This window comes from Rattus norvegicus, chromosome 8 (assembly GCF_021556685.1).
Source record: "Rattus norvegicus strain SHRSP/BbbUtx chromosome 8, alternate assembly SHRSP_T2T, whole genome shotgun sequence".
In the NCBI taxonomy this organism is placed as follows: Eukaryota; Metazoa; Chordata; class Mammalia; order Rodentia; family Muridae; genus Rattus; species Rattus norvegicus.
In genome coordinates this window covers 43528644-43552819 of record NC_141541.1, presented here as the reverse complement: position 1 = coordinate 43552819, position 24176 = coordinate 43528644, and the positions used below count along the sequence as shown (strand labels likewise).

General features: G+C 40.9%; 2 protein-coding genes across 5 annotated transcripts in view; one reads left to right on the top strand and one right to left on the bottom strand.

Moving 5' to 3' along the window:
* The window catches only part of Siae (sialic acid acetylesterase), a 37540-nt gene extending 28518 nt beyond the window's left edge, over positions 1-9022 (bottom strand). The window contains exons 1-2 of one of the 3 annotated variants that reach the window (XR_015626775.1): positions 6733-6829; positions 2724-2885 (exon numbers count right to left, since the gene is read on the bottom strand). Coding sequence is in view for 2 of the 3 variants with exons in the window: in NM_001108759.1 (NP_001102229.1) it covers positions 2724-2885; positions 6733-6799 (229 nt within the window). In the remaining variant the exon portion in view is untranslated. 3 annotated transcript variants of the gene reach the window in all.
* On the top strand, positions 6936-17966 carry Spa17 (sperm autoantigenic protein 17). Of its 2 annotated transcripts, none has more exons than XM_087563988.1 (5): positions 6936-7674; positions 8858-9038; positions 13746-13816; positions 15555-15632; positions 17655-17966. In XM_087563988.1, the coding sequence occupies exons 2-5, from the start codon at positions 8885-8887 to the stop codon at positions 17796-17798; spliced, it is 447 nt and encodes a 148-aa protein (XP_087420114.1). In that variant the 5' UTR covers positions 6936-7674; positions 8858-8884; the 3' UTR covers positions 17799-17966. The 2 variants fall into 2 exon arrangements, with proteins under 2 accessions (XP_087420114.1, NP_445934.1); NM_053482.2 differs by having other exon boundaries at positions 7068-7100.
* Positions 17967-24176: the final 6210 nt, after the last annotated feature.

Below are 24176 nucleotides of genomic sequence, written 5' to 3'. Positions count from 1 at the left end.
AAGGAGTGGCATCTCAGTCACAATGACCATCATTGAGAAAACAAATGACAAGAGAGACTGGTGAGGATGTGGTGAGGTGTGTTATTTATGACCAACAGGAATATAAACCGACATCTATGTAAATTAACATGTGCTAGCCTGGGCTACACAGCAACCTCCGGGACAGCCAGAGCTACACAGAGAAATCTTGTCTCGAAACCAACAACAGCAAAGGATAAGTTAGGCAAGGGGTAGAGGAAGAGCAGGGGAGCAAATGTGAGCAAAACACAATGCTATATGTGTGCAGAATGCCAATAATTCAGCCCAGTATTTCATAGGGCTATAACTTAGCAGATAGCGTGCTTGCCTAGCGTGTAGAATCCCCAGATTCAGTCCCCAGAGCTATGTAATCTGGGTGTGGTGGTTCATTCCTACGATCCCACCCTTTAGGACATAGACGGAGAGGAGCCAGAATGTCAATAAATTCTCTGCTACAAAAAAAAAAAAAAAAAAAAAAAAAAAAACAAACTAGGCACTGAGCGTAGACTGTTGTGGAATTCTTCACTTTCAGTGTATCTCGAAGATCACAGAGAGAGGCTGGAGAGATGGTGCAGGGGTTAAGACAGCTGCTGCTCCTGTAGTGGACCTGAGTTTGGTTCCCAGCACCCACCCCTGTACATCTTTATCCCTTCTACAAAGAGACCCTTTTATGAGACCCTTGAACCTTCGTCCTCACAGCCATACCCCCAGCTCAAGTCCTCACCGTGTGTGTCTGCATATCATAACAGCCTCCTAACAGCTCTATCAACCCTATCTGATGACTGCCAAGCCCTATCAGTCTGCTCATGTGCTTTGATTGCTTAAAATCTACAGATTCAGGGTTTAAATGTCTTCACAGAAATAAACAAGTGGCCATACTGCCCCATATCCCGTCACCCACCCTGACATTTAGCCCAGAGTCCCAGACCAACCTACCTCCATGGAATTTCTTCAGTGTTACTGATATACTCTAATCCTGGTGTCTATACCCAGGATGTTCCCTCTGAAACAGGGAGGAACAGGGATTTTGTACATCCTCTTTCAAGACCAGACTTAAACTAAGTCCGCTACTCTATTACCTTACTAAGCGCTCCCTCTCTCTCTCTCTCTCTCTCACACACACACACACACACACACACACACACACACACACACATGCACGCACACACTGTCCTTCCTTACTGTGGCATATCTCACAGAACTGTGAATGTGTTGTTTTGTTTTGTTTTGTTTTCCTGCCTCCTCCCCTAACCTTCAGGCTTCATTAAGGGAGAAGCTACATCTGGTTTTTTTTTGTTTTGTTTTGTTTTAAGATTTATTTTATTCATATGAGTACACTGTAGCTATCTTCAGACACACCAGAAGAGGGCATTTGATCTCATTACAGATGGTTGTGAGCCACCATGTGGGTGCTGGGAATTGAACTCAGGACCTCAGGAAGAGCAGTCGGTGCTCTTAACCGCTGAGCCATTTCTCCAGCCCCCGCTACATCTGTTTCAATCTGTTTTATTCATCAGTGCCGAGCACAGTATCTGGCACATAGTAAGTACTCAATAAATGCTTGAATGACTGAATAAGTAACAGTAGCAGTAGTGGTAACAATAATGACCACTCAAATTGATGTGCCAAGCACCGTTCCAACTATGTATGCATTTACTCCTCACAATAATCCACTAAGAATTAGCACCACCTCCATTTTATACATGGAAAACAAACTGTCACAGAGATATCTAATATGTCCAAAGTACATACCTAGAAATGACAGTCAGAATCAGAGCCAAGACAGTAAACTAAAAATTCAAGTATTTCACGAGATCTCCAAATTGACTCTCTTTTTTAAAATGCTAGGACTTTGTTTCAACTTTATTTTGTGTGTATATGTGGATGTGTGTGTTTGTGCATGTATGTCCATGTGGCTAAAGTAACCAGAAGAGGGCATCAGATCCCCTGGAGCTGTGGTTACAAGGAGTTATGAATCAACCAATGTAGGTGCTAGAAACTGAACCCAGGTCCTCTGAAAGAACTCTTAGCCTCCCTCTCACCTCTAGACTGTCTGCCTCTCTTGTATATATGGTTCATCCCAACTCTCATCTTCTGTGACAATTTTCCATAGCAACCAGACTGAGGTGGATGTCTTCTCTATCTCTTGGAACTCCACAGATATTTTATGTGTTCATCCAATGACTACATAATTTGTTCTGTTCGATAAGCTCCTTGGCAAGGGGGACTTTTTTACCTTCAGTGCCTACCCACATAGTAAATAGTCTAATAACTCTTGGATGGATGGATGGACAGATGGATGGATGGATGGATGGATGGATGAATGGATAGATGGATGATGGAGGATAGAGGATGGATAATGAATGGATGATGGATGGATGGATGGATGATGGATGGATGGATGGATGATGGAATATGGATGGATGGATGGAGGGAGGGAGGATGGATGGATGATGGATGGATGGATGATGGATGGATGGATGATGGAATATGGATGGATGGATGGATGATGGAATATGGATGGATGGATGGATGGATGGATGGATGGATGATGGATGGATGGACAGACGGATGGATGACGGATGATGGATTGATGGATAGATGGATTGACAACCTGAGCTGGAGCTTCATAAGCATTCATTTTCAGATAATCCAGCAGGTGGCAGAAGAGGACAATAACTGAACAAAGAATGGACTGCCCTTACCTTTCACACTGGTCACTTTCTTCATGATGGTTTCCTGACCTTGGCACAAGGTCACTGTCACTGTGGCCCCAGCTGTACCAAAGCCCCAGATCACCGCCCCGGAAGGCTCCTTCTGCAGCACCATGTAATTATCGATGTATGAAGCAAAGCGAAAACCAATACCTAAAAATATTAATGAACACTTAGAACATAATCAGGGAGATTCAGCATCAAGCGGATCTGGGAAAACAGGAAGTGACATATCGTCCCTATACACAAGAATATGATGAGCCTGCTTAAGCCGTTTAACCTCCCAAAACTAGATCTTGTTGCTCCAGATTAAACAAACAACATAATAAGAATAACTCCCAACAATATGCATCACTGCAGAACATGACCATGAAGAGAGACTTAGAACTCAGGATAACAACTAATACGCATTCTCTCCTTCTCTCCCCTTCATAGTTCTTGGTCAACCCCCGACCCTTGCTCTAAAACTTGGCTCTAGAATTTAACATTCCTCCCTCAAATCACTAAAATGAACCTTCCATGCACCTCCCAGATGGTGCTTTAAGAAAAATAAACCACTTCCTTCCCTAGCTCGCCATCACTGTGCCCACTCCTAGTAGCTCACAGTTCCTCTACTGTTGCTTGAACCCATCCTTAGCTCTTCCTCTCCATCTTATCAATGCCAAATCCCTTCAGATCTTTGCTCTTGGGGGTTGATGTGGTTTATTTTGTTACTGCTGCTGTTGTTGTTGTTGTTGTTGTTGTTGTTGTTGTTGTTGTTGTTGTTGGAGGAGGAGGAGGAGGAAGAGGAGGAGAAGGATGTCATTTGGTTAACTGGGAGGGGTTTTGTTTTTGTTTTTTTTTTGTTTTTCAGTCTTTGATGACCTGGTATATCACACACTTATGACTGTGACAATGCTTCCTTTCCAGTAAGCTCGAATAAATCAGGAGACAAAAATAAGATCATGTAGAGACAGGAGGTTAAAAATCTCTGAAAAAAAAGGTCTCGTCACCATTTCACGAGCAAAAGAAAGGGGAGGCATACTTGCATATTGGATTCTGTGCTAAGAGTCACTAACAAGACTGAATAAGAATTCACTTTAACGAGATCATTTCTATTTTTAACTCACAGCCTATATTGGAGTACTTTTAAAATAACAAGCATTGATCCAAATGATCCCAGTGAGCTCATAGAAATTTAAGTAGGAAAATCATAGAACTTACATCCCAATTTTGGGGGAGTTTTAAAAATCCTCCAAAGAAAATAATTTACAAAATTAAGGGCTTTTTGGTTTGTTTTGGTTTGGCTTTTTTTTTTAAATAAACGTGATAGACAGGGAAGAGAATTAGAATTAACAAAGCTGACATTCTCTTCCCTGGAAGCTACAAAAGATGGCAGTCCCCTTAGGCTATTCTTAACAGGGAAGTAGAGCTAATGGGGGTCCCCTCACAAGCTTGGTGGCCTATTAATACTGCTCTTCAGGTAACAGGCTAACCCTAAGAATCCTCAGCTCTCTTTCTCACTCAGGAGCTAGTTCAATCAGGAAGCCTACGTGACAATCAAAGATTATCCAGAAGGCTTAACAAGCTAAAGATGCATGTACCATGAGCAAACAACTCTAGGACCACAACATCCCAGAATTGCATAAGCAATTTGGCAGCCTGCTGGGGAAACCGGGAGGCATATGTGTGGGAGGGCCCTGTCTTGGGTAGATACAGAACAAAAGCTGAAAAGCAAATGCATAAATAAGAGCTAAGTAGAGAGAAGACTGGAGTTGGAAGGACAGAAGTGAGGAAAATATTGCTTACACAGGCAACAATGTTAAAGTCCATAGGATGGGGAATGCCTTTTCAAGCCAGTCAGTGTTTGCCAACATTCATTTATAGAACCTCTTTGTGAATGGATTTATGATGAGCGAAAAAAAATCTTAGAGGTGGAAAATATCTTTATAATAATAGTATAGGGGTTGGGGATTTAGCTCAGTGGTAGAGCACTTGCCTAGCAAGCACAAGGTCCTGGGTTCGGTCCCCAGCTCCGAGAAAAAAAAAAAAAAAGAAAAGAAAAGAAAAGAAAAAAAATAACAGTATAATTATGTTACTTACTGATCAAGAGATATAATCTAACCACATTACCCGTCCAGGGACTAGGACACAAATAGATTAAGCAATTTTTAAGAATAATTAGAACAGCTATGAATTCAACAAATATCTCTTTATTGGTTCCTGATACTTTAACATTGAGACTGTAACACTGGAAGGAAAAATAATTCCAATAATAGATAGAAATTCTTGCTACCAAGGATCTTACAATCTACTAGGAGCTTACTTGTGTGACAGAGGGCTTAAGATACTGAAGACGGGCCTTGACTGGCCTCAGAAGGTAGTTTATGACAGAATTAGAATCCATGTCATCTAATTCCCAAGGTATTGCAATTTCCTTTTTGCTGCCGTTACATTGTGATAATAATGCAAAAAAAATTATATTCCCTATCCTGATGAAGCTCACATTCTACGTGGAAAAGACAAACATACTGAGGAACTGGACAATGAACAAAAGAACCGCACCTCAGAAACGCCAGGCATATACAAACGTGGTTATTTTAAGGTGTTGGATGTTTCCCTTCATTTTGTAACTTGAAGTGACAAACAAGAGTGAGTGCTGTGGAGAAGATACCATGATAAGTAGACTAACAAAAAATGTTAGGTTAGCAGTTACTTCTGAAGGGAACCCAGCAGACATACTAAGGAGGACTCTCCTGGCAGTCTTGATAAAAATCACAGTGTTACCATTCTCAAACTGGGTAGCGGAATTTATAGGTCCTTTCACTGTTAAAATGTAACAAAAATGTAGCAAAAGGAGAGAGTTAAAGGAAAGATGTTAGGATGTGCAAGAAAGAGCTAAGGGAGATGATCTGAAGCAAAAAATGAATGAATACTGCCAAGGTAATCAAGGAAGGTTACCTAATATGACCCAAAGGAAACAAAACAGTGATATTAAATTTGACAGCCCTTAAAAAGAAAATTAAGAAAACAGTGGCTCTACCTTCTCCCCACCTCCTGTGATAGGTCCCCAAAATCATAAGAGGATTGAGAGATGGGGACGATCAGTATAGGGTATTAGCTTTGAAATGGAAAACCCACTGACAGGCTGCTGTCTGGCTGGTGCTTGATTAGAACACAATCATGCCATTTCTTGTCATTTCCACCTTCATTTTAATTGCTGTGGTGATGGTAGCCCAAGTTCCTAGCATTCTAGCCAAGAGTTTTACCACCGAGCTATATTCACAACCCCTCAAATTTCATTTATTGACAGTCTTTGGGGTCTACTCTTTCAGTGATCCAAAGAAGAAAAGAGGTGGGTGGATCCAGCATTAACCCTTTACTTTGAATCAATAGATTCCTATCTTTTGGTAACTCCATGGGCAATGTCCAGCCCAGGTTAGTCAGATAACAAGTTGTGACCTGCACAATGGCCATGTGAATCAGCTCCCTCCCCAGTGTGATGAGTCTTACCCTCCACTAATATCTCTCAAGCTGCATCAAAAGTCAGAGCTGAACTTTAAATTATTCTGAGCTAGTGAGGGGGCTGTATTTCTTAGCCCTAATAACCACTTAAACTAGTAAAATGTAATTCCCTCAAGGCACCCATCCCGATAGAAGCCCTCCCCAAGGGCACCACTGAGGGGGCAGGTGTGGAAATATTTTGGATGACTCAGTCACCTGTTTCCAAATATTATCTAACTAGCTTCGCCCCCTTCTCTTTGAGCACTCCTAAAGGCTTCGGTCTGGGGACACTGGAGCCTGCCCCAGTGGGTAAACCGATGTCTTCTCTGCCTTCTATGCTGCAAGTGAAGTACCCCGCAAGGAAAAGGCAGTATAGCTGGGCCCAGCTGTACCCTGCGGCCAGGACTAGGTAGGGTAAGACCGGTTCTGACTCAAGGCCGACCTTTAAAGAGGACGCATGCCAAGATCCTGCAGAGGATCTGAAAGGCAAGCGTCCGCTAGAGTTGTGACACCTCACCTGCACCTCTGCTGACCCGCGCGATTATGAGCAGCAGCATTAGCCCAACAGGCCGGGGGGAAACCATGTTTGAGATGATCCTAATTTACCCGCTCTCAGGAAGAGCCCTCAGGCAGGAGGCGGGGATAAGGACAGAGGCGGGATCTTGCGTGGTGGGCGGGGCCTGGAAGGGTTACCCTAGCGGGCCCCACCCTCAAGCCTTCAGTGCGCGAAACCATCCGCTGTACGGCGCGGCACCGGGTGCTCCCCTCTCCTCCCGGCCGCCGTAGTTTAGAAAAAAAAAGAAAGGAAAAAAAAAGAAAAAACGGTTACCCAGCAACGAGATAAAACACTGGAACCATCCGCACCAGCTTGAAGAGAAAGAAGAGGTGAGGCAGTTTCCCCCACTCCCTCACCAATGTGGAGGCTTCGCCTTTTTCCTTCATGTCGTAGTCTCTCCCCATCCCCAACACTCCCGCAATTCCTGGACCAGATAGGGAGCCTGGCAAGCCCTTTCTGGGAGAACCTGGAACTCTAGGTCATCGACGTCCTGCCCACGGTTTGACCTGCCTTCCCCCTCGACCGTCCGTCCTCCCCCGCTTTTCACAACTCTCAAGATTCGATATCTAATCTCCTGTTTGTGCCCAAAAGAGAAAAAAGGGAAGAATCTCCACACGTTAGGCCTTGTTAAACCTTTAGTCCTCCAGCCTCGACCCCAACCAGCGCCGCCTTTGAGCTTCTCGGGGTAACACAAACCCAGGCTCGAAGCTCTTTTGTCAGCCATGTTTAAACCAGTCCTCGAATAATAGAAGAAGGCCTGACAAGACCAGAAAAATAAGACTCCCCAAACTCCAAAAGCTGGCTCCCAAAACCACGACCTCCCTTTCTCAATCCCTTGTCAGAAAGCAGAGGCACTTGAAAACGTTGTAGGCCATAACTTCAGAAGTTGGGGCTGAAAAAAAGGTGAAACTATTCAACAAATTATAATAATTTCTAGAAGGACTAGTTTTTTTGTCTGTTTGTTTAGTTGTTTTTGGGTTCCGAGACAGAGTTTCTCTGCGTAGCCCCTGGCTGTCCTGGAACTCAACAAAGATCCACCTTCCCTTGCCCCCCAAGTGCTGGAATTGACAGTGTGCAGCACCGTGCCCCACCCCCACCCCCGCTAACCAGTTTGTTGTTTGTTTTTTTTTTTAATTTTAGACTTTAAACAATGTAAAGGGGATTGATTATACTAGCTTCTCAGCAATCACTGTCTCTTCAATATTGTGGGCTAGCACAATCTACCCTCACCTTTTAAGGACAGAAAGACAAGTACTTAATATCTAGTGAAAATCATGGTTCTCTAGCTTTAAAAGTATGTATTTGTCCAATTTAATGGTTCTGCACTTATAGTACTATAATTCACCGAGCATGGAGCATGGTCTTTATCTACCAGGCTGGTTCGAATCCCAGCACTGGGGAGACAGAGGCAGATAAGATATATCTCTGAGTTAGAGGCCAGCCTGGTCTACATACTTCCAGAACAGCCAGAACTGTGTAGAGAGACTCTGTCAAAAAAAAGAAAGAAAGAAAGAAAGAAAGAAAGGAAGGAAGGAAGGAAGGAAGGAAGAAAGAAAGAAAGAAAGAAAGAAAGAAAGAAAGAAAGAAAGGAAAAAAAAAAGAAAGGTTCAGTGGTAGAATTCAAAACTCTGGGAGAAGGGGTTGGGGATTTGGCTCGGTGGTAGAGCGCTTGCCTAGCAAGCACAAGGCCCTGGGTTCGGTCCCCAGCTCTGGAAAAAAAAAAAAGAAAGAAAAAGAAAAAGAAAAAAAAACTCTGGGAGAAATGGGTACACTTGGTGGGATGGATTTTATATTCATTTATTTAGTGTGTATGTGTATGGGCACAGCCTTGGTGATACAGCCTTCCTATGGAAGTCAGAGAACACTTTGTAAGAGTCAGTTCTCTTCGTCCACAATATGGTCTGCATGGATTTAACTCAGATCTGCTGAGATAGATCACCAGGGCCTGGATTGTGTGATTTTTTTCTTTTTATAAGTCCAAAATATGGTATGTGTTTGAAAAAATGATTTGAGTCATGATGATGAATTGGTTTGTGATAGTTATGATTATGTAATTTAAATTAGACACTTTTTACTAAATCTTTAGGTACCATAGGCAATTCTTTCCGAGGAGATGTCGATTCCTTTCTCCAACACCCACTACCGAATTCCACAAGGATTTGGAAATCTTCTTGAAGGGCTGACACGGGAGATTCTGAGGGAGCAACCGGACAATATACCAGCTTTTGCCGCAGCGTATTTTGAGAACCTTCTAGAGAAAAGAGAGAGTAAGCTCTTTTTTTAAAAATAGGAATTTTAAAATAAACTAAGCATTTCATTATGGTAGAACTTAAGATTGAGGAATATACATGTCTTCAGCCTGTGACCTCCATGTACATGCAAACACATAACTAGTACTCCCCCAACACACACACACACACACACACACACACAGAGAGAGAGAGAGAGAGAGAGAGAGAGAGAGAGAGAGAGAAAGAAAAAACTTAAAAATCACAGTCATTGTGCAGAAAACCTTTATGAGGCAAGTGGTTTCAAATACCGCTCTTACTATTTGCAACATGATGTGACAGTTCAGTCTCCAGGCCACTCACTGCATTTCTCACATCTGCAGTATGGAGGAAGGTAGACCTATTCTCATGCATCCCCTGCTAGCTGACTGCCTGTTCTTCCTGAGAGGATAATTTGCAGTTTTCTTTAAATTTTGATTCTTCTCATTTGAAAGTATTATAAGTGTTATAAAAATAATTCAACACTCCTTAGATTAAATAAATTGGGTTTCACTGGGGTATATGAAACTGTTCTTCAACGAAGGCACAGAAACAACCTGTTCTGGCGAGTGAATTGCCAGCTGGGGAAGGTAATTTACATTCTGTATACTTTCCAGGTCTCATCCTGCGGAGAGACTAAGGTTCATGGTAGCAGGGACTTTGATTTCCAGCCAAAAGGAAGTTCCTATACTCCCTTTCCTAAGTACGATTTCCAGATCCCAGCCTGGACGATTCATGACTATGAGAGTCTGGCCTAGAGGTCAAAAGGGGGAATGTTTATCATCATGTTTGTGCTGAAAACCTGCTCTTGCCTGGAACAGTCATGGTATATAAGGTTTGTTACTATTGCCTTAGGCAAAGTAGACTGGAAATACCCCTAAACAAACAGATGTTCCTTCATTAGTCATTTTACAGAGGGAGGAAACCCAGAACACAGGCTAGAATCAAAACAACTCACATACACACCGAACAGCTCCACCCACTGTCCCTTGTGATCCTGCCTTTGAAGAACTCAAAATTTCCACCAGTTTCCTGACTCCTGCTAGTCTGTCTCATATCCAATCAGGGTAAATATTTGCCTCACAATCCACAATATTAGTGGGGGAAGTTATTAAAATAAATTGATAAAAAGTAATGTTTTTATGAACATGAATTTGGTTATAACATTAATTTTTACAAATTCATGCAGTAAAAATCTTTAGTCGTTTGTTTAATTTTAGAACTCGGGAACATACCATTAAAAAATGTTTGAGTGATTGTCCCCAGGTCACAGTAATAAAAACAATTGATGATTAATAGCCTTAGAATATGAGTTCTAATAAAGAAATGGCTAAAACCATTTGGAAAAAAACACCACACCCACTTCCACTTACATCGACTGAGGGTGAGTTACCCACTGATACAGTATGAAAACCTAGCCTTCAGAGTAAAGGCAGATTAAATGATCGTGGACTTCTAAACCCACAATGTCCAGCCTCCCACACAGCAAGAATTCCCCTGTCACCATTTTTCACGGGTGGTTAGTCTTCATTCTTGTTACAGGAAACCTGTTAATAATATACAGTCTAAGTGGTATCTCAAATCATTAGGAAAAAATAGACTTCTTAAATAATATTAAGATCAAAATGAGAAAACAAATTGCATCCATTCTTTACATCTTACACCCCGATAAATTATAAACCAATTCCAGATTGAAATACTAAAAAAGAAACCATACAACCTAATGCTGGGAGAAATATACATCATCCCGTATGAAAAACATCTCACTTGCCAAGTTGCTTCAAACTCAAATGCAACAAGGTTTCTGGAACAGATTGATGGAGCTGACAGCAGAAGATGTCAGCTTGTATGTGACAAAGCAGCACGAAGAAACAAACTAACAAGCCGAGAAAATGCTTGCAGTCTTAGATCCCAGCAGCTCAGTGTGTTAATGAGCCTAATAAACATCTTGTAGAAATCATGTGTTTAACACATCTATACCAAGAGATAAACAGTTCATACAAAGGTAAACACGAATAGCTCTTAACATAAAAAGCTACTCAAACTGACCCATAACAACAATTCCAATCAAAATCACACAAAACTGGGCATATAGAGGTAGCTTGTGGGTTAAGGGCACTTCTGCGCTTCCAGAAGACCCAAGTTCAGACAGCACCACCCAGCTGGGCAGCTTATAACTGCCTGTAACTACAGTTCCAGGGGATCTGACTTCTGTTTCCATAGGCACACATGCACACACACACAAATACAGAAATGAAAAACAGAAGAAATAACACTGAACTACCCACAACCACTATGTCTTCTCAAAAGCCCAAAGTTGGACAGTATGATTTGTAGATAAGGCTAAGAGAAATAAGCCCTTATACTCATTCCTACTAGAGATGGAAAAATACATCCACAGGAAGAGGATTCTGTAGTATCTGTCAAACTTACATATTATTTAACCTTAAACCTCTACACATTTCATTATCCCATCACTTGTGATAATAGCCCAAATACTTTAAATTTTTGCACTGGCCCAAACAACAAGGCGAATCAGTCTTTAATTGTCTAAAACTGTAAATGAAATTGCAAACAAAAATATACCTTTCCTCTTTTAACTTCATTTATCAGAGGTATTTGTGACAGTGATGTAAGCTAATATAGAGTTACTCTGGAAACTTTATAACTATATAAGAGAATAAAGCAAATACGTGTGCTAGTATTGGGGATAAATTTGGAATGTAAAAATAATTTTAAAAATAGTTTATTAAAATTCTGTAGTTTTGAACTTGAATTTTGAAATATCAGTATGGTCTGTTCTCTTTTAAAATGTTACTCAGAGAATGAAGGCTCCTACTGAAAAGCCCGAAGACCTGAGTTCAACTTCCAAGACCCACATGGTAGAAGGGCAGGACAGACGCCTGCAAGTTGTCCTTTGACTTCCCACCATGTGCCAAAGCATGTTTGTGTACATACATACATACATACATACATACATACACACACACACATACACACACACACACACACACACACACGGACATGCAAACAGTATTTTAAAATTTTTCTAATGCAAGTAGTTTCTGGCTCCATGCACTTTTGAAACCTCAAAATCATGATCAACCAAATGTTGGTGGACGTCTAGCCCCTAAGTTATCTCTGAATACCATTTCCCGTGAACCAGACCCGAAGTTCCCGAAGTGTAAGCTGCCCATCTTTGGATCCCAGGAAACAAGCTCCCAATTGTTTCTAGGAGCACCCAGCACCTGAATAAGCTACTACTGACCAAATGATGGACAAATAGAGGATCAAGAAAAATAATAGAAGTCGATGGATGGGAATTCACTCACGTTGCTAAGTGTTTGTGAGCTCATAATGCTAAAACCAGACACACAGAACTCTTTATTGTCAGGTCATTTTGAAAGCTGGTAAGGGAATCAAATCTTTGACCTTCATTTCATTTAAGGGCCATATTTCAGTCATTTCATTTAAGGGCCATATATCAGGGCAACCAAATAGTTGACTGTTTTCTTTATCAAATCTACCCCAATATTAGTACTGATTAATTTAGAACCCATTTTTGTACCCCTAAATAAGTTAAGGAACAATCATCAGCCCATAAAAATCGTTTAAAATAGAACAGGATGTGATCTGTCCTCTGAGAAGATTAAGCAGCACCACCAATCAAGTGTTCTTGCCAAAACAGTCAAACCTAAAGCTATGAAACCTGCAGCTCCAGCCGCAAGTCTGCAGGGAATTCAAGGGCAAATGACCGGGAACAGTCTCCTGTGGACACAGTCAGAAATATCCGCCCTGGAAAATTCCAAAGGAAAACCAGCTCCACTTCATCAACAAATAAACTGCACAGAAAAATAAAGTAGTCGTGGATTTTCCACTAAACATTATGTAAAAGACATATAACAAAAAGCGTTGCGTGTCCATTTTGAGGCTCTGATGTGACCAAGATGAATACATATACTAGACAAAGGGGGGAAGTTTGGATGGCTGGCTAGATACAGGCACATTGTAAGGATTGTTTGTTAATGATAATGGTACATGCTTATATTTTAAAGGCAGATATTTAAGTGTCTGTAGATTTTGTGCAGGTAGATAATATGTAGATTCATGTTTGGGGTTGGCTTGAAAATAACCAGGAGAAGATATATAGATAAAATGATAAATAGCAAGTTGATAATTGTAGTCTCTATGTGCACATAGGACTTGTTAGAGCATCATACTTTGGAGTTTGGAGTACTTTTTTAAAATGGAAATTTAAAGAAAACTCTCTTTGGATAACTACTTGTCTATATTAATTGTTTATATAATGTGTCTCTTTTGAAAACTTTTCATTTTTCACTTTTCCAAACTTCCTGATCCCTTAGTATATATGTTATATACTTTTTTGCATTTGCTAATGCATGTTTAAATCTATTTATTTAAAATACTGGCATTTGTTCTGTGTCTTCCACTTTCTCACAAAGTTTATGAAGACAAGTTATGAAGGTATTCAGGGCTTTTGTAATGAACCTAAGGACTCATTCAGTGTTAGACTGGTAATCATATATTTAATAATTATGTGTACAGCACTAGGCTGTTCAGTATCATCAAGGTTTTCAACTGTCAGTAAAGAACCTTTGATTTGAAACAAGAAACTTGTGTTTCTGCGTTGTTCTTGGTTAACTTTAACGAACACAATATAAGTGTAAAATTATCTTTGTTATTTAGAAACCAGCTTTGATCCAGCAGAATGGGGGGCTAAGGTAGAGGACCGCTTCTATAACAACCACGCATTCAAGGTATAGTCTTATGAACCTACAAGATTTGGCTATATTTTTCTATCTATAAGAGAAATTATTATGGTCTCCCCCCAAGTTTTGAGCAGTGTGTCAAGCATTAAATAACTTATTAAAAATGTTTATACTGAGAAATACTCTTCTAAAATAGTCTGAATTGAGTACCAATACTTAGCATTAAAAGAGGACAACAGGAGAAAGGGCTTGGTCATCACAATTACTTCCATCTCTCATCTTTAAACTTTACTAAGTATCACAAGTCACAAGTTATATCTCATAAAATAAAACACTATTAGTCCAACTTTTTTCATTTACAAGCTACAAAAAGACTAATTCAAATGGAAGATAATGATAGTTTTTTTTCTTCAAAGTTAATTAATCTCTTTAGTAACTGAACCCATTTTTATCATTGATAGTATTCTCAAAGGTAGCCTTTCTTAGCCCAGCTGTCCTGAGTCGAAGGCACATATTACACGTAAGAAGTCAATGTCTTGCTTTCACATCTCATAGGACTCTGGGTTTGTGCTGTCCTTGGCAGTCAGTACATTGTCTGTTCTGTGTTTGAGATGAGGAAGGTTGGTTAAGACAGCTTATGTAGAGTCAACATCATTGGCATCAACTTGGAAAGCTGATAAAATTAAGTCTCACACTAGACCCCAGGTATCCAAGTTAAAGGTTACATTTTAGCAGGATTCCCCAAAGTAACTTGAAAAAGTTTTTAAATAAAAAACAAAACAGCAACAACAAAGACCTGGGCTCAGTGGCCTGGTCCTGTAATTCCAGCTACTTAAGAGGCTGAGGCAGGAGGATCACCGGGACCAAAGGCTCAGTACCAACAGGAGTAGCAGCAGTAAAACCTATCTAAAAATAATAAAGATAATAATCACTATATAGACAGAGTACACAATTTTAATCCCAGCACCCAGGAGGTAGCAGCAGGCAGATCTCTGAGTTCTAAGCCAGCCTGATCTACAGAGTGAGTTCTAAGACAGACAGGGATACACAAAGAAACCTTGTCTTGGAAAACCAAGAAAAAGAAAACGTTCTGTCCTTGTGTTACATGGAAAATTCAAGGTGTTTGTTTCACTTTGGTTCCCAGGGTTTTATCTTACTCACTTCCATATGCTCAGATTTCCATTTTATAATTTTATTTGTTAAAGACTCTTCCTGAAGGCAGTGAGCAAGCAATGCCTCAGTTTGGTGGAAGACTGGACTAGCCATGACAGAAGTGATTGGCTGGCTCCTTCTTTATACAGATCTTTCTCCAAAAGTGAAACTTACTTTTCTGATTTGATATAGTATTGTACCTTAATTCCATAATGATTGACATTTTCATGCATTCATATAAGGTGCTTTGACTTTCTCCTATTATTCTTTCCTCCCCAAATTCCTTTCTCATCTGTAATATTGACTTAGTTTTTACTCTATAATTACCATTAAAAGGTCAATTTGGCTTCATACTGTGGAATACAACTTTGATTGCTAGTGTTGAAACTATCAACACTTCTTTAAAAACTCTCCAAGATAATAAACCAAACCTTATCAGCTATTAATGTCCGGCAGTGGTTTATCCCTTTTTTTTTCACTGTCTTTTTTCCAAGACAAATTCTTGTTAGAAGACAAATATATCTTTAATTACCCCTTCTTCTCAGTAGCATAACTTATTTTCTTTTAAGCAGCATGGGCCAAGAGTTAGCTACCTTCAAAACAATGCCCATGTGATCCTTTTCTCTCATTCTAGGACCCAGAACAAGCTGAAAAATGTGAACAAGAAATAGCCAAGGCATCTGGAAGAGAAGAAACACCAGTCACTCCCTTCGTACGTAGTATTTTTCATTTACTTCAGTATTCCTACACACAATAGCATCACTAACCTTAAAGGTGCACATAAAATATATATCAACATAATAGTTATGTTATTGAAATTAGAATTTTTCTTCTAGATAATTAATTAGCTGTTAATGATAAACTGGAAGATTGTTTTCAAAAACACATTCTTCCCTTTAAAGATCTATATCAGAAAATCTTTCCATGGAAAGGGGCAGACAGTTGAACTTGGAGTCTCCTCTCATTTCTTAGATTCCTATTCCACTTTGGGAATTTCTCTACTACTTCTCTTATCATCACACAAATACAAAGGTTGGAGATAACAAAAGGAAAACAATTATATAACACCAAATAAAACGGCTTTACACAGTACGGCTTGCTTGTGTTCCATTTTATAGAAATGCTTGCCTGCCTTGAAAGTCTACATCAAAGTCACCCAGAAAGAGGGACGTCCACCCTCAAAGATGCTACCTCTCTTTATTCAGTGGTGTGCTAAGGCTATCACTTAGAGGTAATTGTGCACAATGCAACATCACGTTGATATCTTAAGATCAGCCAACTGAGAGTATTGGGACTAAAGTAACACTACAGACCAGAGCTTTGCTGGTATTTTAGGAGGGCCACGTTGTTTTACTCTGTTATTTCTCTGTAGAGCCAGTTAAACATTTACTAATACAGCACATTATCTTTGTGGTCAAACTAAAAAAGACTGGACTTTAGAAGAGTTCATTCTGTACAACATCACAGTTCAAACCTTTGAGTTCCTTTTCAGGTCCTAGTATCTCAGTTAGCAGCATTTGAATCCTAGAATGAACATGCCCCTCAAGGAAAACTTTACTTCCCACCCACTGAGACATATTTTTCTTACATTATTTAATTATTCCAGAATAGTATCAATACAATCCAGTTACCACTGGCATCAGATGTAATAGGAATTCAAGTATATGAGTTTGTGTTAAAGTCTCATTGATTTTAACTTAAGAGTAATTCACTTGATTGGAGAATCATCTCAAAGAATTTTATGCCAGTCTATTTGTATTTGACTATATCACTGGAGAGAGATATCAGTACAGTGGAGCACAATGGCCATGTCCCCCAATTCAAACTGAGCAAAATTACACACAGTAACAGCACAGAAAAGAGTGCACAGGTTTGCTGTTCCCAGGAAGAGTAGCCAGAGAGCATTGTGAGCAGCATGGTCTGGATTTAAAATGAAAAGCATGTCTTCATGTAACTATACTCATCCACAGAGAAAGTTAGGAAGGATTCACAAACATATACAAATACAAACACACACACAACCGCAATTAATGGCTACTTCTTAGAGGCAAGACTTGGGAAAGCAGAAATATTTCAACTTTTCACAAGTGATAACTTGAGGATTCTTAAATGTGTGTTTAACATATTTTTAGCTTAAAAAAGATACATTAAAGGTCATATATATTTTCAGTTCTACATTTAGGATCCATGAATTTTGGCATCTGTCAATTACACCTAAATTTAAAAGAAACTGTAGGTCACTGTTCTGCCAGCCCTGATGATAAACCCAATAGCAGTAGAGTAACTGACTTTTTCTTTGATGCTCAACCCCTAAATGTATGGCTTTCATTGTCCTAAACATCTAGAGATTCAAATTTATTATTTTAATCTTTCTTGTCTAATCATGATTATTTCAAAATAGCACATTCACCTATGTTAACACCGACACTGTACTTCAAGGATTCTTTCTTGCTTCCCCATCCTAACATAATTTCTCAGGAAACTTAAAATAGGCGCTATCTGGGAACATCAAGAGAAAAGACGCAGACAATGATCTTGTATTAAGACATATTGAAGAGTGGTGAGCTGAACCTCTGTTCCTTTGGCATTCAGCCTTTGGTACGCATACAGTGTGAACCAAAATCCCCTCAGGAAGCAACAGACCTCAAACAGTTGCATCTCTGAGTTAGCATTTCTGTGGCATTAAAATACAACATTCTGGAAAAATCTCTCACTTTCTCTGCTTTCAATGAAGGAGGAGTCTACTGAGGAAGAAAGAGAACAAGAGGAGGCAGCTGTCAAAATCCAGTCTGCCTTCCGGGGACACGTGGCTAGAGAAGAGGTAAAGAAGATGAAGTCAGATAAGAGTGAGAACGTGAAAGAAGAGGAGAACAATTGAGACCACAGGTTTTACCCCCAGGAAACATGAAAAGTAATCCAAAGCCATCAGTGTTGTGATTGTCTTTTTTTCTTCAGTAAGGGAGACGTGATGTTGTGGAATAACATTTGTTGCTGTTGTGAAAATCTGTCATGAGCATTTGTTTAATAAACATGCCATTGAAACACACCCCTTGAAGATTTCCCTGGGAACAGGAGGACTGGCTATACTTGTCCCAAGCCTGTACATAAATGCCTCTGAATTCAGCATCTGAACAAAAGGGTCTACGGCTTCAGAGACCTTGGGTCATGTGGTCTAATACCTAACAAGTAAAGCCTCTCTAGCCCACCCCAGAAAACTGAGCTTTAAGCTCGTGTTTCTCTTCTGGTGGTAACATTTTAAGCCTTTCCAGTGTAGTCATGTTTTCTTGGTGATGGAAGTAGTGATGAACCCCAGGGCTCTGACTAAGCGATAAGCTCTGACCTTGCCCTAAGTTTTTTCACTAGTTTGAATTAATATAAAGATAAGTGGAGATCCTGCCGTCCTGTAAACGGTATCCATCGGTGTCCACTTGTCATAAAGGAGCAATCGTTCATTGAAAATGCACTGAACACCATTCATGTGCTGAATTAGTAGCAAATATCTGCTGTTTTGATCACACAGCTTACTGCTGCTGTTTTGTCTTCTTGAGACAGGCCTTGAGCATGTAGCCCTTCTTAAAAGTCTCTTTTAATGATTACCGTACTGTTCCAACCATTAGGCACATTAGAGGGCCATCAACCCCTCTAAACCCAATCATTAGACTCCTTTTTAATGTTTACCTACCCATGTCATCCAGTCTCATGACTTCATAAACATCCCCACATGATTGCCAGACCTTGCTTCTCTCCAGCTGTAACCTTGTATAGCCAGATGCCTACTTAAAACCTATTGGGATGTCTAAAGGTTTCTCAAAATGATATTGCCCAAAAAACTCCTGATACTGCCCTCCCATCTGCGGTTCTCTTGGTGTTTCCCACCTCAGAAAATAAAATAGTGTTCTATGTGGTCCAGAGAATGATCTATGAAAGGTCTACTTCAGTTTTGAATGAGTGAGTTTATTGAGTATATAGTGTACCTAAAGTAAAAAAATAAATAGTAAGGCATGTGTGATGATGGACGGATGGATAGATAGATGATAGATAGAGAGATAGATAGATAGATAGATAGATAGATAGATAGATAGATAGATAGATAGATAAATTTGAACGCTTAAAACACTCAGCAGAGGGGTTGGGGATTTGGCTCAATGGTAGAGCACTTGCCTAGCAAGCGCAAGGCCCTGGGTTTGGTCCCCAGCTCAAAAAAAAAACCAAAACCAAAAACAAAAACACTCTGCAGAGATCAACTGGCAAAGCCCCATTAAGGCAGCGAGCTGGAGTTCCTGGTAGAGAGAGTCCTGGCAAGAGCAGTGTCCCATCTGGTGAGAATTCTAAATAAAAGAGCAAATAACAACATATATAGATGACACCATCAAATCAGACATTTACACTATTCAGCAAAAACCAACTAGAGAAATGGAGGCTGCCAGTTGGAGTTCCCAGTTGAGGTCCCTGTCCATGGATGGCATTCCTATTGCTGAACCTCTGGCTTCTCCTTGTATGGTGAGCAAACAATAAACAGCAGCAGCATCTGTTGGTGATACTTGGCCTTCTAGCTAGCTCCAAGAGAAAGGTTTTACTCGTGAGTGGTTGTGAGCTTCTCTTCTCTCTCAGGGTTATGGGGTAGCCTGTCCTCAGACAAGTGGCCTGGGAGGGAAACATTTCTGTTTATTTGTTTGTTTTGTTTTTTGGGTTGTGGTTTGTTTGTTTTTGTTTTGTTTTGCAGGGGTGGGGGTGTCTTACTATGTAGCTCTACCTGATCTTAGAACTCACAGAATCTGCCTGCTTCTGCCTCTGGAGTGCTGGGAACAAAAGTATGTGCCACTACACCCAGTTCAGAGGACACTTACAAAGAACATTTTATTGATTCTGAATTTCACATCATGCACCCCAATCCCACTCATCCCCTCTGCCCTTGCAACCTCCCTCCACCCGGAAAAAAAATTTTTAAAGTTTAAAAAAACAATAAAAACATCTCTCCATGGAAACTGCAGTGTGTCGCAGTGTGTCGCACAGAATATACTTTTGTCCACACATCTTTAATTGCAAATGTTCATTGTAATGAGGCATTGGTCTGGCTGCAGGTCTCTGGCTTTTGCTACGCTATCAATACAGGCTCCTCACCAGGACTCCTCTCCATATCTGTTGTTACCCCATGTGATGGAGATCCTGCAGCTTTGATTGGCATGACTGGCCCCTTCATGCACTCCAGAATTTTTTAGATGGGGTAGGTGTTGGGGTGGACCAGTTCAAAGCCCTGGATCTGTGCCTAGGGGGTAGCAGAGCTGGTTAGCCTGCCCTTACCACCCTCACCACCAGGGCCAGTTCTCCAGCACTGCCACAGCTAATTTACCCAAGTGCCACGGTCAACAAGGGGCAGGGCCACTCTTTGCTCTTGTGCCCTCAGTGCAGCTCATGATTCTCCCACTACCAAGGAGTTGCCTAGATGAGGGATGAGGGAGGTGGCGGGGAGTGGGAAGTGAGCGGACTGCTCTTTGAATGTCGCAGCTGGCGAGGGACAGGACCAGCTCTCCTGCCTGCCACAGAGGATGAGAGGGCATCTCTTCCACACCTATACCACCTCAGGGCAGATGATGGGTGGGACCCAAGCAGTGAGAACCAGGGAGAGCACTACACAGCCCTAGGACCTCAACATGATCCCAGGATGTCTGCCTGGCCTTCGGTGGTACCATGAGCTATGGACATCAACACAGACCCCACGGACCCAGGCATGGCTCCCAGTTGGGAGCACAGGCCTGGACTTTCTGATGACCTCAGGTGGTAGGGTGGCTACTCTCAGGCTGTTTGTCTTCACCTCTCATCTCAGAGATGAAATTATAAGACATATCTGAAAAGGAAGGGTGGGTGAATCAGCTTCCAGTGCCAGCTACTCAGTGACTTTAAACAACGCATGGTAACTAATATAACATATTGCAAATGGCCACTCCATTCTTCCATTTTTCCAGGCCCAAATCTCCAGATTCATCCTTAACTCACTCATCATTTTCTCTCCATCAAATATATCCTCTACCTATAAAATAAACCCAGTAGCTCACAATCTCACCACTTCCATGGTAGCTCATCAACCCTAGCTCCCATATCTTTCTTGTGAAGTATTGCAGGAGCCTTAACATGGAGGCCTACTGTGTGCTCTAATCTCAGAGTCACTGCAGTGTCTCTGCTGAAAACCACAACCCCACATACACCCTTCCCATGATGGCCAAGAAGCAAAAGAAGAAGAGCAACAAGCAAATATGTCAGGGGTTTGCACTTGTCACTTGTGTTCATCCGTTGACCAAAGAAAAGATTTGGCCAAATCTTAAGTCCAAAGGACTTGCCTGTTGGCAACCACAACAAAGGATTCTGTATGCAAAATAAGACATTAGGGTAGGGAGTAATGGGGACCAACTTATCCTACTACAGTCTACATCCTCCCCACATGCGAGATACATTCACTCTTGATCCTAACCCCCTAAAAGTGCCATCAACTCTTTGAAGTCTAGGAACTCATGATCTCTATCAGGTCCAGGTGTATCTTTTCCTGATGTAGAAACCTTTGAATTCAAAGGGCAAATAGCTGTCACAATGATGAAATCCCACTGAAGTTTCTGTTAGGTAAAGGTGGAATCGCATGGATCACATGTTTTCCTCAGATATTTGCAAAGGGTAATAGGCTTTCTCAACCTGTTTGTAGGAAGTCGAGGGCCCAGAAAGCTATTTACAACTCGTATAAAATTTTCTGTGTTTTAGTTGATGGTAATACTTATTTTTAAACGACTTCTGAGAGTATTTTTATTTTGCATGTATGAGTGCCTACATGTATGTAAGTGTACCATGTGTGTGCTGAATATCTCCAAAGGTCAGAAAGGGCCTCAGATGCCCTGGAACTGGAAGTACAGATGGCTGTGAGCTGCTGTGTAAGTGCTGGGAGTGGAGCCTGTGTCCGCTACAGGAGCAAATTTCTTAACTGTTGTGACATCGCTCCAGCACTGGTGGTAATACTTATTGCTAATAAAGTTATCTTTAAAATTAGTGAAGTTTCTATGTATTTGACTATAGTCAACTCTGTGCTAAAAACTAGAACATCTTTTTTTTCTTCCAAGATTTTCAAGAATGAAACCAAATTTGGATAGAGCCCTTAGAGCCCTTAATTATAATATCTAACTAATTTCTGTGCTTCTACTCTGCCTTAGAATTCTTCAAAAGAAAAATCTTCATATACACACATACATGTACACACTCACACATGATTTAATTATGGAGTTCCAGAACAGTATGCCATTAGTAAACAGGAGAATCAAACAATTCAGTCATGTAATTCAGTCTGAATCTGAAGGCTGGTGAGAACCAGATGCCAAAAGTGTAATTCTCGGTGCAAGGTCAAAGGTATAAGTCTTGGAGTTCAAAAGGTCTGAGCCCAAGAGCTATGGTATCTTAAGGCCAAAAGAAGATAGCTTACCCCAGTTCCAAAAGGAGGAGGAGGAAGAGGAGGAAGGGGAGGAGGAGGAAGTGGAGAAAGAGGAAGAGGAGGAGGAAGAGGAGAAAGAGGAAGAGGAGGAGGAAGAGGAGGAGGAAGAAGAAGAGGAGGAGGGGGAGGAAGAAGAGGGGGAGGGAGAAGAGGAAGAGGAAGAGGAAGAGGAAGACATCCTTTCTCAGTATTTCCATTCTGCTGAAGCCCCCTAGAGAGGAAAAAACCTACCGTCCTTAGTCTACTGATTTAAATACATAGTGATGGGAGACCTGAGTTTAGTTCCTAGCCCTACATCAAGCACTTCACAACTGTAACTCCTGCTAGCTCTAGCTCCAAGAGTTCTCATCACCTCTTTTGGCCTTTGCAGGCACTTGTACTCATGTACACATTCTCACACAAGTATTCACAAATATACACTAAGTGTAATTTAAAACAAACGTTAAATTTATCAAGAGTGCAGAAAGAGCTGAGTAGTGAGTGCTAGAGCACACACACACACACACACACACACACACACACACTCACTCCCTGTGCTCTTGACTGTGGTTGAGATGCGACAAGCTGTTTCTGCCACCTTGCTATGATGGACTGGAACCTGGGACTGAGAATCAAAATAAGCCCTCTCTTCCCTAAGTAGCTTTTTATCAGTATTTTACCATAGCAACAGAAATGAAAGCAGGATGCCTGCTACGTAGATTGGGCTGCTAACGGTACTTGTCACAAACAGGAAGGAGGACCAATAATACTTGGAGTTAGAAAAAAATGGAAAACCATGTAAAGGGGAGGAACTTACACTATTTAGAAACACACTGTGGTGGTGGTTTGGCTGGAATGGCCTCCGTAGTCTCAGAGAGTGGCATTATGTCAAAGGGTTACAAGTGACCTTGATGGATTGGTGTGGCCTTGTTGGAGGAAATGTGTCACCAGGAGTGGGCTTTGGGGTTTCAAAGCCCAAACCAAACCCAGCGTCATTCTCTGTCCCTGTGGCTGCCTGATCCGGATGTAGAATTCTCGGCTAACTCTTCAGCACGTCTGCCTGCACGCTGCCATGTTTCCCACCATGATGACAATGAATTAAGCCTCTCAGTCTGTAAACCAAACCTAATCAAATGTTTTATAAGAGTTGCCATGGTCATGGTGTCTCTTCACCACAACAGAACCCCAGCTAAGACACACACAAATGTGTTCTGTAGAGATAAAAGTTCAATGCTTGTCAACATGAATTTCCCAATAAATATTACTGCCAGTATATCTAAACAAAAGGAGTTGCTGTTATGGTCATAGATCAATCCTTTCTTATAAATAAAACCAAGAATACCCTGGAGGGTCTTGTTCTTTTGTTAGTGCTTTATAGAGCTTAGTCAGTCAGTGTGTCTCTGACTCAGAAACGAATCGGGGTAAGTTCTCACTGTTGCTACCATTCTGTTTCTGTTCATATTATAGCATGCAATTTTTGTCTTAAAGCATACTGAATAGGGATCTGCCATTTAACTTCTCTATCAAATCAATTCGAGTAGTAATATATATTTTTTGAAGTTTTGATTTGTTTTTCTCCATGAAATATGGGCTGTGGGTGGTTGGTTAGATGAGTGGCTTGTTGATTAATCGTTAGAATTCCAAAATCCCTGGACTGGAGAGATGGCTCAGCAGTTAAGAGCACTGACTGCTCTTCCAGAGGTCCTGAGTTCAATTCCCAGCAACCACATGGTGGCTCACAATCATCTGTAACAGATTCTGGTGTATCTCAAGATAGCTACAATGTACTCATATGCATTAAATAAATAAAAT

Coding starts and splice junctions, on each gene's coding strand:
- Spa17 (XM_087563988.1), top strand. CDS start 8,885: ATGTCGATTCCTTTCTCCAACACCCACTACCGAATTCCACAAGGATTT. Junction 9,039..13,745: donor CCTTCTAGAGAAAAGAGAGA/GTAAGCTCTTTT, acceptor TTTGTTATTTAG/AAACCAGCTTTGATCCAGCA. Junction 15,633..17,654: donor AAACACCAGTCACTCCCTTC/GTACGTAGTATT, acceptor CTTTCAATGAAG/GAGGAGTCTACTGAGGAAGA.